At 32.9% G+C, this 15,758-nt stretch overlaps 3 protein-coding genes across 3 annotated transcripts; 1 reads left to right on the top strand and 2 right to left on the bottom strand.

Moving 5' to 3' along the window:
* Positions 1 to 1,689: 1,689 nt before the first annotated feature.
* On the bottom strand, positions 1,690 to 2,632 carry LOC148198033 (uncharacterized). The gene is made up of 2 exons (XM_088115700.1): positions 2,192 to 2,632; positions 1,690 to 2,111 (listed from the first exon to the last, which is right to left on the bottom strand). Exons 1-2 carry the CDS (start codon positions 2,630 to 2,632, stop codon positions 1,806 to 1,808), a joined length of 747 nt encoding a protein of 248 aa, XP_087971826.1. The 3' UTR covers positions 1,690 to 1,805.
* Positions 2,633 to 2,703: 71 nt separating this feature from the next.
* LOC148198032 (uncharacterized) lies at positions 2,704 to 4,518 on the bottom strand. The gene has a single exon (XM_088115699.1). It carries the CDS (start codon positions 4,516 to 4,518, stop codon positions 2,704 to 2,706), a length of 1,815 nt encoding a protein of 604 aa, XP_087971825.1.
* A 4,521-nt stretch (positions 4,519 to 9,039) lies between these two features.
* LOC124819594 (transducin family protein / WD-40 repeat family protein) lies at positions 9,040 to 14,730 on the top strand. The gene is made up of 4 exons (XM_047291146.2): positions 9,040 to 9,998; positions 11,028 to 11,129; positions 13,555 to 14,190; positions 14,321 to 14,730. The coding sequence occupies exons 1-4, from the start codon at positions 9,345 to 9,347 to the stop codon at positions 14,498 to 14,500; spliced, it is 1,572 nt and encodes a 523-aa protein (XP_047147102.1). The 5' UTR covers positions 9,040 to 9,344; the 3' UTR covers positions 14,501 to 14,730.
* Positions 14,731 to 15,758: the final 1,028 nt, after the last annotated feature.

Raw genomic sequence — 15,758 nt, 5'->3', positions numbered from 1 at the left:
AAAGTTTGAAATTTTTTTAAAAATTCATTATTTATAGTCTAAAATTAGATCTCATGATATTAGACCGTTCAGGATAGCTCAGTATATGTTATAACTTATAGGGTTAAATATGTTTTTAGTCCCTAAACTATGGGCCATTTCTGGTTTTCGTCCCTCTTCCAAAGTAAGGTACACTTTAGTCCTCATCCTTTTCGAAACTTTGGTTTCAGTCCTCCAAAACTAACACCGTGAAAAATATGCTGATGTGTCTAACGTCTCTTTCCACGTGTTCAACGTCTCTTTCCATGTGTTTAAACAGCTAAAATGCAAAGTTAATCCAACGTTGTTGAAGTGTTGGTTTATTAGTTTCATTGCAAAGTGTTGTGTGAAGGATTCGAGCAAAGACAAAGTGGAAAGAAGGTTGAAGCTTGGATATCACCTTCTTGGGCGTTGGTGGAGTTGGGCAAGTAAGTTCACATTTGTCTTTGTTTTGGTTTAAAATGATGGATGGATTTGGGGATGTAGGGTTTTGTTGAAGGGTACTGGTTTCGAACTTGAGTTTCTTTGTTAATCACTTTTGAAGGGAAATGAAAGGTGATAGAGGAGGTTGCACACCAAGGAGCATAGGTTCTGGAATGTCCCAAAGTTGTGGATCATCTCACTTAGCTTCAAAAAACTGTGGTTGTGGGGAAAGATTGTTGTTGTTGAAGGCAACTACATTGAAGAACAAAGGGAGACAATTTTATAGATGTAGAAATTAGGCAGTAAGTGAGAATAAAAGCTTTATTTATTGTGTTGAATATTGCATTGCTGATTTATAATTTTCATTTGCAGAGTAATTCAAGCTGTAACTTCTTTGAATGGGTTGATGAAGGAGATTTCGAAATGGAAGGAAGCTTACAAAGGAAGAGTGAAGAAGTTGAAGTGTGTATTGAAAATGTTGTGTTGGAGCTAAGGACGAAGAAGGACAAGTTGAAGAAGAAATTAGAGGAAGAGAGAAAAAATTTCAAAATGATGTTGGTGTTTTTTGTATTGTCATGGGCATTAACTGCCATGTTTTGTATTCTGTTTGTGTTGAATGTTAATTGTAATTAGATAGGTTGTGATGTGGATGTACAAGGAAGTTTTAAATTCAATAAACTGTGGAAGTTCAGTTCAATTGTGCCTTGATGGTTGTGTTATGTGCATTTGTGTTATATACTTTGGAAATATTAACAGGTGTGTTTAAAATCACCAAATTTTTCTGTTTAATATCAGAAAAAATGTTTAAAATTTGGGGGTTTAAATGTCAATTTTGCAGAAACGAGTTTGGAATGTTAATGTGATGATTTTAGCAACTTTGTTTGACCAAATTTGACATGTACTAACTGCCAGCAGAGGCTAAAAGCTTCGAGATGAAAATATCAGTGTATGAGTTGGTCTTTAGCACCAAAAGTGGTGGATTAGAATGGGAAATTTGTAGAGGGACTAAAAGCAGAAACTAGCACGAAATTGTTGGTTGTTCCAGCAGCCAACAGAGGGACTCAAAGCATAAACTTGTACCAAATTGTATAAAATACCAGAAACTGCAAATATTTAAACCAGTTTAGCAGGAACATAATGAAGCACACTTTAGCAGACAGCAGATTAAAGAATTACAACATAAGTAAAAGCAAAGCAATGTGGTCCATATTGATTAATAAAGAAGATGTTCAAATAGTGGTCCCAGCATAGTTTAAAGGGTTACAGACAGTACAAGACAAAAAAGTGGTCCACTACAGCCACTACTTTAATTACAACTTCCTTGACAGCCTACAGCCACTACAATTTGTCTGAAATTACATCTTTCAATTACAACTTCCTTGAGACCCTACAATTTGTGCAGCCAATCTTGTGGATGTTCTTCTTGCCCCTTCACGCATAGTTGCAGATCCTCCACCTTGTGATGCTGATGCAGCCCCAGCCCCTGCAACTGTGGCTGATCTCCTTCCAGCTTGTGGTGCAGATGCAGATGCCCCCCTTCCAGCAATTGATGCAGCCCTTCCAGCTTGTGATGCAAATGCAGATGCCCCCCTTCCAGCTTCTGATGCAGATGCAGATCCAGCCCTTGTTGATGCAGATCCAGGTGTTGATGTAGAAGCCCCCCTTTTGTCCTACGAAAGGAGTAAGATAGTTAAATAACAAATAGTTGTAAATAAATGAACTTGTAAATAACATTACCAAGAAGATTTACCTTCCTTTTCTGGCTCTTTTTACATGTCCTTACATTGTGTCCATATGCATTGCAAGTGCTACATCTTATAGCAGTATTGGTCTTTGACAATTTTCCATGGCTCACATATTCATCAACTTCTCTTCTTAATTTTTTTGGCCTCCCAGGAGGTCTTTTGTAAATGGGAGGTAGTAGTTGTGGAGAGTCAGATGTAGGCCAAAGTTGTTGTCCATTGATAGGACTTATAATTGGTGCATAACAAGTTCTATAGGCATCAACATTCACATTTTTTAACTCACCCGTTTTTTTCTCCCATTCCTTATAGAATGTTGCCTTGGCAGCCCCCATCATAAGGTCTCTAATCAGCAAGCCTCCCCCAAATTTTTTCTTGTAATTGTTGTATAAATGGCGTAAACACAGCCTGTGTTCCACTCCATTCAAGATATCATCAAAAACTGACATTAATCCCTGCAACCATAATACACTAATAAGTATAACATAATCAAAATAAATTTCTAACTAAACTAAAAATTTTAATGTACCTTTTGCTGATCCGAAATAAAGATCCACCTTTGACAATCTATTCCTCCAATATCATCAAGCAGGTGTCTCAAAAACCACATCCATGTGTCTTTGCATTCTGTCTCTACCACAGCAAAAGCTAGTGGGAAATACTGGTCATTAGGGTCTCTTCCTACTGCAACTAACAACTGACCTCCATAATTTGTCTTCAAGTGACAACCATCTACACCAATAAATGGTCTGCAACTACCTAAAAACCCCTGCTTACAGCCCTCCAAACACATGTAAAATGACCCAAACCTTGGTTGCAAGGTGGGTTCGGGTTGATTGACCTTAATCTTGAAGGTCCCAGCCTTGACTCTTAATAACTCAGCCACATAGTCATACAAACGAGCATATTGTCGTTCTCCATCACCCACTAAACAATCCATTGCAATTCTCTTAGCTCTTCCAGCCTTCCAATGAGTTATTCCAATACTATATGACTTTTGTATTTCATCTATGATTTGTTTCACTGTCATGCCTGCAACATTGACAAATCTGGAAACCAAAACCTGTGCAATCCATTCTACATTTGCACTTTTGCCACCAAAACCCCTTCCACACTTGTGCTGAACTAGAGTTTTGAGTCTAAAGGTTTCCCTGCTTCCTACCTTGCTAGCCATAATAACAAAACCACACCCCTTCTTACAAACTGCCCTTACCCTCTTCAAATCATTCTTCACAAAGCTTACTTCTTTTCCATTCAAAACGCTATGCTCCTGTAAAGCACTCTTCAAATCCTTCAAACACTTAAACTCCATACCCAATCTAAATTTGAATCCCTTATTCATATCTTCTGCTTTATACGTTGGAAAGTGGCTTCTATTGTCCCTCACATCCTCATCACTATCTACATTTGAGGACAACTCTTCTGTATCATAATCTTCATTTATCTCATGTTCTCCAACATCTTCGTTAATGACAAATGTCCCCTCACTCTCTCCAAATCTGCTCCTAACACTTTTATTTTTGTTTTTCATTCTCTTCCACCTATCCAAAACTGGATTAATATTTCTTCTCTCTTCTTCAACATACACATTGTCCATCCCAAACCAATCATCACCATTTGCCATTCTCTCCTCTTCACTTTCATCAACATTTTCCATCCCTTCGTCTTCACTCCTCAACAACATTCTCTCCTCTTCACTGTCATCAACATTCCCCTCTTCCTCCTGCTCTTCATCCCCCTCAACATTCCCCTCTTCCTCCTGCTCTTCCACCATTTCTCCCTCAACATTCCCCTCTTCCTCTTCTTCTTCATCTTGCTCTTTATCCCCCTCAACAATCCCCTCTTCCTCTTGCTCTTCCACTTGCTCTTCCACCATTTCTCCCTCAACATTCCCCTCTTCCTCTTCGTCATCTACTACCAGGTCTTGTACTTCAACATTTCCCTCCACCCCACCAATATCTTCTTCATCCATAACAACCTCTTCCTCCATCTGCTGTACTCTTACTTCCTCTGCCTCCTCACCAAATGTAAGAAAACTAATTTCCTCTGCCTGACTGGGTTGGCCATGTTGAACATAGATTTCAACTTCCTCCTTATTTGCCTCTGCATAGTTAGCCAACAAAATGGCTTCTCTGTCATCTGTCAGTGGTCTGAGGTTGTTCATTTCCTTTTGTTTGGAACCCTTCCACCAAAGTTTGAACTCTCCAGAGTACTTGAATTCTCTAACAAATCCCACTGCTTCAAAGTATGACCACATGTCGGGATCGATTCCCCTAATAACATGTATCTCTCCTCCCACGTATTGTAGACCCTTGTTCTTCATGAACTTCCCCATATGATACAAACACACATCAAAAACCATTTTTCCTACAAGGTCAAATGAAAACTTCCCACATTAGACTCACAATGCACAGCGGAATGCCCATTACACACACAATTGCTTTTTTTGTTCAACGAATCACAGAGAAAACAAGTTCAACTTAAACTAAAAAATTACCTTGCTGAACGAACCACCTCAACGAACGACAAAGAAATCCCTTTCTTTCACCAAGCAAACTCAATGAACCACGAAGATGCACGCGCAGATGAACCACGAACCAAACCCAAACAAAGAACAGCAACACCAACACCAATTGCAACTGATTTTGAGTACCAATTTCGTTCCAAATTAAAGAGGAATCACTTCCATCCCCAGCTGACTTAACACGTCAGCAAAAAACCAATTACACGTGGAAAGAGACATTAGACACATCAGCATATTTTTCACGGTGTTAGTTTTGGAGGACTGAAACCAAAGTTTCGAAAAGGATGAGGACTAAAGTGTACCTTACTTTGGAAGAGGGACGAAAACCAGAAATGGCCCATAGTTTAGGGACTAAAAACATATTTAACCCTAACTTATAATAGCAACTCATTTATAAGTCACTCTATTTGAATTAAATCAATACTATTGTGTGGTCATATTTTTAAATATATATAAAAAATTATGTTATAACTTTTTTTATTTTAATAAAACAAATTTAATACATGTAAGTGTTTAAAAATTTAATATGTAACCTACTGAATTTTCAATCGAGGTTCTGAATGTTTTTGTAAAATGTTGCCAGAATATAAAAGCACAATACAACTAGTTGCATTACAATAAAATTAAGTTACTTTAGATACTTAAAGGATTTCCTATATGATTAGATTTCATATATAATTATTACTAAGACATAAAAAGATACCATTAAACATAAGTTTAAATTTTAGTGGATTTATCAAGTGATTTCATTTGTGAAAGACTGGTTTCTTATAAAGCTTATTAAATGAACAACTTAACATTAAGTTGTAGTATTTTAATTAACTGTGTGGCTCTCTTTACTGAAATTGTGAGTTGAGATGAGAAATATACTGATGAATCTCGTTAGTTTTATACTATCCGATTTGATGTTTCATGACTGATAGGCTATGAGAAAAACAAAATTGGTAATTATCTATGAGATTACCATGTTAAATAAAATTAAAAAATAATTGAATTTTTATTAAATTGTCATTAAGGTAAAGAGTCTATAAATATAAATGTGTAGGTAATTTAATATTTTTTAATCTATTATTTTTATTAACTTTTGAATTTATTTATATATTCAGTGGAGTGCTAGGTTTCTAAATTAATTTTGTTGTAATTCTTTAATATATTTTGACGTTAGAAGGTAATAATTGGTTTTTTTAGATTATTGTTTTAATTTTTATATATATAATAAAATAAAATAAAAAAACATAAGTTAAATATGATGCGAAAAATATACTTAAAATTTCATAATATTTTTTCATCAATTCACACTAGATTAACTTTGAGTTAAAAGTAATAACATGTACAAATGTTAAAAATTAATATTATATTAAAATCAAAGAATTTTATAGATAATACTTATTGAAATTTGACTGTCACACAATCACTATTGCTAGAACTACTATTGTTATTCCTATGCTTGAATTTATTCAAATATGAATTATTTCAAGTAATAGTCCCAAAACAATTAGGTTACACAGATAAATAACCAATCAAATAATAAAATCAAGTAAAGTATGACAATAAACAGACAAAGAAAAAAAAAACAATAAATAACAATTTTATTAAAATTATAATAATTATGGCATCTAAAATAGTTAGTTTATTTATTAAGTTGATTAATTTAAAGATAGTTATTGTCAATATTGATATTGCATATTGATAAGTATGTTAAGTTAATTACGAAGACAAGTCATGGATTACCATATTAAGGCAGGTTTGAGTACAATTGAACTATGATTACACCTCTCAAAAACGTAAAAATCAACTAAGAGTGTAAAAATCTACTAAGAGTATTATAAATAAGAAAGTAAAAATCCACAGAGTATTATAAATAAGATATATAGATAAAACATTTAATATTTTTGAACTATTTCACTGCATTTAAGGAAGTTTTATTTTTTTCTTTAGAAACATGAACTAGAGTGAATGGGTAGTTACACATTGCTTATGAATTTTTTTGTCCTTTCAATCATGATGAAGTGCATCAAAGTTGTAAGTAATATTCTGATTGAAAATTTAAACGTCATTCTCATGTTGTTTCATTCCCATACACCTATATAATATTTTTTTCATACTGTTAAATATAATTTTTTTAGTAAATTATTAAATCATCCATATTTTTATTATGCAAGTGATCAAATTCTAAAATCAAATTTTAAATTCATAGATCTTTACCCATCTCAATTTCATCTGGGCACACTGAAAAAAATAACATAATTTATTTTTTCTTACAATCTGAATTAGATTGGACATGCTCACGCATTGAATGCCAATCATTTTATAAGTTATTATCAAGAGTGAACTTTTATATATTTGAGAAAACAATTTTAATAGATAAATTAATGTTTTGACTATATGCACTTATTTATATATTTTTTATAATAAATATATTATGTTTTTGTGAAATTTTTTGTGATTTTCTCGTACTTTATAATTATTTAGTTATTTTAATAAAATCTTATATAATGATTGATAAAAGATAACATAATTTAGATTTCAAAATTCATAAAGTAGGTTTGTTTAGATTTATTGAAGAAATTACTTTTGTGAAATGTGCTAATTAAAAATTATGCACACTCATGTACCGAGGTTAATTTTAATTTTATTTTATTTTGTCTTGGGATTGAGACCATTATTTAAAAAAAAAATGTAAGAATGATACAGGAAACTGAGAGAAGGATCAGGGACCACGCGAGGTAACAAATACTTATATCCAATAATTGTTTAATAAAATATTAAAAATAGTTTTCAAAACTTGATAAAAGTAGGTAAAAAAAATTAACCTATAAGTTATTTTAGAAAATTAAAGCTAAGAAATAATTTATAAACTCTTATTACTTATTTTGAAATAACATGTGCTATACTATAAAGTTTGAATGCTTTATAAATATATAGCAAAGAAAGTGAGGATGAGAATGATCCAACCTGTTCCATTCAGATTGATTTAAAGATGTTTGTGCATTCTAATTAGACCTAATGGATTTTGAAAACAAATTAGACTTATATTTTTAGTTATCCCAATATTTGATGCATTTCATTTTCTTAAAACATAGTAGGATTGTTTTTTTACTAATAAAACAATTTAATTAAGTATATATGGCATTTTATAGGACACCATATTATATTTATAATGATATTATTTTCTTTTGAAATATTTTTTGTAAAATAAGTTTTAAATTAAGACTATTCTATATTTTGGACCGGCAATATTGACATTGATATGTTATGCTCTGTTAATGTTAAATAATTTGGTGGAAAACATTACAGTAATTAAAAGATAGAATGGATTTGACGCCCAAACCAACTGAATGCATTCAGATAAAAGTTTGTCTCTTTTTGTTTCTGAGAAATCCTAATTAAGAAATATGACTTTAGATTTTAATTTATTTGAGTTAGGTGGTTAAATTAATTGATTGAAAATTTATTACATTTTATTTTTTAAAATAATAAAGTAAAACTATTGAAATAAATTTAATCAAAATGAAATAATACATTTTATAAGTAAAATTATACCAAAAATAAAAATAAAATCAACTTGTATATAAGACTAACATTTTTTGACCAATTAGTGTGTATTTGATTATAGTCCAAATATTTTTTTTATTAATTTTGGACAAAGGTTCTCGTGTAACTACACTTTAGGTGGTACATGGTACACATATGTTGTTTATCATATATCCACTTTATTGAAACACATCTCTTTCTTCATTTGTTTTGTTTTCTGAATTTACAACCACTATTCAATGCCTTATTCTTTGTTATCTATGATGATTGAGACATAATAAAATCCTTTATGATGTCACCCTCTAAGGCATCCTACTATTTTCACACCTTTGCCTTAAGAATACACATGATGAAGATTCACCCTTATCACAAGAGATTATGAATCTTCCATAGTCAAATCACCATATGTTACCTTCACCACACTTTCACATGTCAAGAATGTTACATGCATTGAGATATAACTAGTTTGAATTTAGGGATAAAGAAATATAAAAAGAGATTCTTTTATGATCATTGGAACTATTGATGATAGAATTTGATTAAGAGTAACAAGAACTGACATATATTTATATTTATTTAACAAATATTATAAAAAAATTACAAAAGAATTAAAATATATATATATATTTTTTTAAAATTAATATCTAAATAATTTTGTGTGTGTCAAGGTATTTTTTTCTTTAATAGTGAACAAAGTCCTAAATATATTAGTTATTAAGTTAATAAAAATAAATTAAAATTCAAAGTGGTGGATCTATACCCTGGCACATGTCACTTATCACTTACTGATAAGAGAGAACCAGCCTTCACATTTCTTTGTTTCATTATAATTTGGGTTTGAAGTTCGGTTTTGAGTTCTACTACTCTTGATCCTATTCTTAACTTAGATCTTTATTCTTTTCGTTATCTTGTAGACACTTCTAGTTACACACTCTGTTGCGTTGCTTCTAGTTTTGAACTGTTTAATCCCTTCCGAAACCGTGTCACTCAGTTTGGCATCTAGGGTTTACTCTTTGGGTTTTTCTTTCTCGATTCTCCGATTTTTTAACACCAAATTGTTGCGTTTCTATTTGTTCTGATTTATTCATGCATCTTATTCGTGTATGGAGAATCCTTGCGAGGTACTAGGTACCGAAGGGTTGATTAGAAGGCATGAATTTGTGAGGATCATAATTCAGTGTCTATATTCATTAGGTTACAGTAGCTCTGCGGCTTGTTTGGAATTAGAATCTGGCATTTCCTACAAGTCCAATGAGCTTAAGTTGCTTGAATCATTTGTATTGAATGGGAATTGGGACGATAGCATTGAGTATCTTAATTCGATAAAGGATGTGTTGGGGGAATCAAGGGAATCTGCCTTGCTTCTTGTTTCCAGACAGTGTGTTAGGGAGTACTTGAATTGCGGGGAAGATGAGCTAGCTTTGGCGGTGTTAAGGAAACAGGTTTCTGCCTTGGATGTGGACAGGTGCAAAGTTCACAGTCTGGCTATGTGCATGCTCTCATTTAAGGATAGGGAGTTAGCTGTTGTTGATGAAAACGATGTTGTTGTACATGATCTGAGAAGAAAGTTGTTGGCAGATTTGGAAAGTTTGTTGCCTCCTCCCATATCAGTGCCTGAAGCAAGGCTGGAGCGCTTGGTAGAATCTACTGTTACGGCCTGGGTCGATTCGTGTATGTATCATAGTTCGTCGAATCAGATATCGCTTTATGAGGATCATCGCTGCAGCAGGGATCAGATTCCTACTAGAACGACTCAGGTGAGTTGTCACAGCATTGAGTTTGGCGTTTAGATTGATTTATATGTCCTATTCAGTTTATTCATCATATCTACTGTCATTTGTAGCAGTTCCTCTATTTTAGAAAAAAAAGTTCTGGAAGATGATGTAATGGGCTTCTTTTTAAGTCCTTTCAGGGTATGTTGCGCTGCTTACTGATCTAAATCAAGAGTCCGTGTTGTTGAAACTGACATATGTGTGTGTGTGACGTGTGCAAGTGTTCTATTTATATCTTCTGTTGGCTATGGGCTTTTAAGAATCTTTGTTTTTTTTGCCTTTATGGTCAGTTTTGGGCTTAGATTATCTTTTGGACTTCCCCTTTAGAAATTATGCAAAAGGGAAAACTATTATACAAAGGAAAGGATGGATACTATGTAACTGGTCAAGCCAGCTCCCCTTACGAGTTTCAGTTATATATTTTAAAAGGGAGGAAAAATGCTTATACTATGCTCACTCGAAGCCACCACCCTTTTTCTTGCACCATAGTTTGATGGCATTTTCTTTTATATATCTACATTGTTAGATATATAGTCTCCACACCTATCACTGTTCTGTTCTCTCATTTAGTTAGGTTTTTTAATCTCTGTCGTAACTGTTCTGACTCGGCACATCGTATAGCTCACTGCAGACTCTTCTAGAGTATTACACCTCGTATATAAAATACCAGCTGTCTTATATCAAATAATTAGAATACACTTTCACTTTCAGATTTTATATTCTCCCCCTCTAAGATTTTATACATAGTAGGCAGTCATGATACTGGTAACGGTTTTTTGATATATCTAGGACTGGTATGACAAGACTCTGTTTTCCTGATCATCTGATCCCTAATTTGAAGTTTTTTTGAGGGGGTATATGGCAAGAGATTGAGTAGGGTAGCAGGTTTTGCATGGCAAAAGAAGATAAATCAGATTTTGAATCATGAACATAGGCTCCAAATTAATCTTTTCTAACATGTGATATTGCATGCAGTACATATTTAATAACAATTTTTTCTTTCTATTGCTGCAGATATTGACTGGACACAAAAATGAAGTTTGGTTTGTTCAATTTTCAAATAATGGAGAGTACCTGGCCTCTTCATCCAATGATTGCACAGCCATCATATGGAAGGTATCGTGCTGTTGTAATCTGATGAAGTATTTATTTTAGCTTTATAAGATTCATCGAATATTAATTGCTTCTTTGGAAATGCCAATTTGTGTTTTAGCTCCCAATATGTTCGAGAAAAAAGTTTCAGCAAACTCACCTCTATTTATATTCACTGTAATTTAGGTTCATTTCATGGCAAACCCTCCCTAAATATCATTCAGATTGAGTGGAAAATAATATATGTATTTATAATATTATTTAAATGGTTGGAGATATGTGTGATTCATCTATTGATAGGTTAGTGCTTTGGAGCTTAGGACAAAAGGATACGTAGAGTTCATCATCATGACTGGACTCTGGAGTTTATTTAAAGAAGAGAGAATATGTTTCTTGTTTTTGTTTGGTGCTGCTCTATCTTAAGGTACTCACAACTTTGAGCTAGAACAGGTGCTAACTTGAATAGGAAATAAATGGATGTCAGGACCTTGTTAGAATCTAATTTAGAACGATGAAAAGATGGATGCTATCACCACTGAAATGGATTTTCTTACATTCTTGTCCAGCTCATATATTTCTTAGTTCGGTTACTGGAGGTTTGTTATAAGGCTCCATGAATGTCTTAGTCCTCATTATTATAGGATAGCTAGAAATGAATAATCAATAGAATTATTGTAGAGGATAGAATGCTAGTGATTTTGTTGATTTTTGCAATCTGGATTAGTGGTATAACTTCAAAATTTGAAATATATATTTTAAGTGTCTTTTTTCTTCAATTGGACAAGGCCGGCCATGGTCAATGTTGTGAAAATTGCAAATCAGGAAACAACTACATACTAGTGCTTGTGTCTGTAAAACCCGGGATCTCATGGATGTGAAGAATTTGGATGATTTTGAAGGGAATATCACGATGTCAGTTAAAAGGAATAAAACACTAATAATCTTCCAATGCTCTTTTTATCCCCTTATTGGGTGCAATGTCCTGCATCTTTGATCCGTGTATAAATCACGGTTACATTTAAGGGTTTGTGGTCTTGATGTGGTGGTTACTGGTAGGTCAGAAAATGTTAATGGAACAAGATTTGCAAATTCTTTGGAGAAGTGAACATCAGTGGGATTGGTCCAAATATCCATTCTGAGTTAATCTTACACTATTAACATTAGGGTGGAACCCTAAGAGTGACATTACCATTATCTTGTTGAATGTAAAAGAAATAATCTTGATTGTAGGACCACATAATTTGTTTTTTTCCTGTATCATTTTCTATATATGTTTAATATGCTGTTGCTAGAAGCATAGAGTCATGCAGACTGCAAAATGATCAATCCCTGAGAACGTTGCATCTTCAGACATGTTATTCATAAGATAAATAAAAAAAGATGGGGATTTGAGGGATTTATTGTGCAGACGTGCCTTTTTATTCTCTCTACCTTGGATGATGTCTTAATCCAAAATTTTATATTTCTTTCTTCATCATATGTCAAGCTTTTATTCTATTGAAAAAAGAAGGCTGTCATTTCCCACGCCAAGGAAAAATATTTGCAACCTTCATTTAAATGGTGGGGATTTTTATAAATTTGTTTGACCTTTTCCATTTACAGCTGTAATTATGGAAAATTAATAAGAAGGAAACTTAAATTGGGTTTGTTCAGATAGAGAATATAAACCAGAATGGAATAGGCCAGTTAAGATCTTATTTATACTAACAAGTTGGCTGGAAAGAGGAGGATAGTGAGACTAATAGAAAGCCCTAACTAACATGGCTACTTTACTGGCATGAAGCCCATACTTATTGCTCACTTTTTGGTGTATGACAATTATTTTAAGAGATGACTGGGCAGATATCAGAATTTGGAGATTTAGCTGTTCCTATCTGAAAATTTTCATTTTAGGTCTCTGTTCTACATCTTAAATACCAGAATCCTACTATAAGATCAGAGTTATATATGTTAGTTAACTGTGAAATTATCCAAGTGGGGTAATACTGCCCTCAAAATTATCCGGTTTCAACTTCATTTTAAACATTTGACTATGAATACAGTTGACCAATGGACAATACTTGTAGGATGTACGTTACACTATTGTGGTTCTTTTTCGGCGTGAATAAGTAGGTCATAGTTTCATGGTTATAAAGAATCTAGGTTTATTTCGCTTAACGGAATACAGATTGCCTAGCAAGGACAAATTCATTGGCATTAAAGCTGTGAAGTTTCTTAGAATATTAACATTCATCTTAGAATATAATTAATTATATTTATGTTGATTAATTAGAATAATCAATTATTGATTACTAAGCTTGATAGAGGTCAACTTTTTGTAAACTAAGATAGCACTCTAATTGTCTGGAAATCAATTAATCAATACCGGAACACGTGTCTAGCTCGAGAGCTCAAATAAAGTACAACTCTGACACGTTGAAACATTTCAAATGTTCTAAAAACTTGTCAGGTGCTGGAGGATGGGATATTGACACTGAAACACACACTTAATGGTCACCAACATGCTGTATCTTTTGTAGCATGGAGTCCTGATGACACCAAGTTACTAACATGTGGGAACACAGAAGTTTTGAAGCTATGGGATGTTGAAACAGGTACATGCAAGCGCACATTTGGGAATCAAGGCTTTGTTGTCAGCTCTTGCGCCTGGTTTCCCAACTCAAAACAGTTTGCGTGTGGCAGTTCTGACCCTGAAAAGGGAGTCTGCATGTGGGATTGTGATGGAAACGTGATCAAATCATGGAGAGGAATGAGGATGCCCAAGGTTGTAGATCTTGCCGTTACTCCAGACGGTGAGTATCTTGTCAGCGTCTTTATGGATAAAGAAATTCGTATTCTGCATATGGGAACAAATGCAGAGCGAGTTATTTCAGAGGAGCACCCAATCACATCTCTTTCAGTCTCAGGAGATAGTAAGTTCTTCATTGTCAATCTCAACAGTCAGGAGATTCATATGTGGGATGTGGATGGGAAATGGGATAAGCCATCCAGGTTTAATGGTCACGAGCAACACAAGTATGTGATAAGGTCATGCTTTGGTGGATTAAACAACACTTTTATCGCCAGTGGTAGTGAAAATTCACAGGTAATCCCCTGTTCTTGTGGGTTTATATAGACATTCCCTATAAGCCACCCATCTGTTTTGCAAGACATTGTTATTCTTTTTTGTTAGTAAAACATTCGGTTAAATCACCTTTAAATTTTCTTTAATACAGGTATATATTTGGAACCGTCGGAATCCGACGCCTATAGAAGTTCTATCCGGACATTCCATGACTGTGAACTGTGTGAGCTGGAACCCCAAAATACCACAAATGCTGGCATCTGCCAGTGATGATTATACGATTCGTATATGGGGACCCAGCTTCCAAAAAAACGAAGGCCAAGTTGAGTAGATTAGATGAGGACGTTGGATATTTAAATTTCCAGTTTAGTGTAGCGTATTCGTATACTAGTTTTGCTTTATATTCTTTTCTTCCCCACGCAAAGTCTGTTCAGGTTACAGAGCATGAGTTTGTAAAGTCCTAGTTTACCCATGCAAGAATTTTGGAATTTTGGACATACATTTCCCATCTGTATATCTCACTTTCCTTCATTTTATATTAAACCCACAATTTGTCAGACAGATCGTGTGCTAAAACTGATGGGTTTTAGTTAAGATTTACTCTTAGGTTTTGTTCCCTTAAATAGATTTGGGAGAGAGTGATCGAATGAATTTGAGATGATTTGAAAGAAAATTTTTTGTTGTTTATTTGAGTGAATTTGGAGGTAAGTGAGAGTGGATTTAGAAGTAAAGTTTGTGAAAATTAATGTAGGATTTAATTGATGTGATAGATTAAAAAAATTTACTTCTAAGTTCACTCTCACTTACTTCTAAATTCATTCAAATAAACAATAAAAAATATATTTTCAAATCTTCTCAAATTTATTTCTTTACTTTTTCCAAGATTTATTTAAATGAACAAAGTGTTAGGAAGATGATAGTGAATTTCTTTCAAAATGAATAATTTTGAACTAAAACTTTAATGAATAAAGACAGAAAAAAAACTTCATCCCGTATCTAGAAAGCATGAATATTGATAGTAAAATAATACAAAGCATGAATATTAATAATAAGAAAATAATATTATAATCACAATAAGCTCGTAAAATAATTCGTTAAAGTCAGACATAAATATAAATTATAGAAGTATTGTTTCATAAAAATAATAAATACAGTATTACATACGAAAGTATTCACAAATCAATACTAATACCAGGCAGTATTATACTAACGTAAAATGAATTTATAGTTAATAAAAAATGGCAAAAAACTCTATAGATACTAAAAACAATATTTATCTTATGAGAAAAACTAATTATAATTACCAATTTCACTTAAAAATACGAAATTATTAATTTGTACTTTTCGTTTGTCATGTTTTAATCATAATAAACAAATTTAAATTATTTATAACATATAATTTTATAAATAAAATAAATTTTTATTATATAAAACATATTAAAAAGAACCTTTGCATCATACAGGAAAATATATTAGTACATACGAAGCGAATAACTTCCTGCAATCTACTAGTTTTAAATATTTGAAATGTATATTTACTTTCATCATAATTTCATAAGATAATTTTGTAAGAAGTGTTGTTATTTCAT

The sequence above is a fragment of the Vigna umbellata genome, chromosome 5 (assembly GCF_029865625.1).
Source record: "Vigna umbellata cultivar VRB3 chromosome 5, Vumbellata_1.0, whole genome shotgun sequence".
In the NCBI taxonomy this organism is placed as follows: Eukaryota; Viridiplantae; Streptophyta; class Magnoliopsida; order Fabales; family Fabaceae; genus Vigna; species Vigna umbellata.
The sequence above is the reverse complement of the archived record's forward strand: the minus strand, read 5'-3'. Positions and strand labels throughout refer to the sequence as shown.

What these genes read in the sequence shown, in the direction of transcription:
- LOC148198033 (XM_088115700.1), bottom strand. Translation starts at nt 2,632, where the DNA reads ATGTCAGTTTTTGATGATATCTTGAATGGAGTGGAACACAGGCTGTGT. An exon ending in AAAAGAGCCAGAAAAGGAAG is followed by an intron (nt 2,112 to 2,191) that starts GTAAATCTTCTT and finishes CTCCTTTCGTAG; the next exon opens with GACAAAAGGGGGGCTTCTAC.
- LOC148198032 (XM_088115699.1), bottom strand. Translation starts at nt 4,518, where the DNA reads ATGGGGAAGTTCATGAAGAACAAGGGTCTACAATACGTGGGAGGAGAG.
- LOC124819594 (XM_047291146.2), top strand. Translation starts at nt 9,345, where the DNA reads ATGGAGAATCCTTGCGAGGTACTAGGTACCGAAGGGTTGATTAGAAGG. An exon ending in TTCCTACTAGAACGACTCAG is followed by an intron (nt 9,999 to 11,027) that starts GTGAGTTGTCAC and finishes CTATTGCTGCAG; the next exon opens with ATATTGACTGGACACAAAAA. An exon ending in GCACAGCCATCATATGGAAG is followed by an intron (nt 11,130 to 13,554) that starts GTATCGTGCTGT and finishes AAAACTTGTCAG; the next exon opens with GTGCTGGAGGATGGGATATT.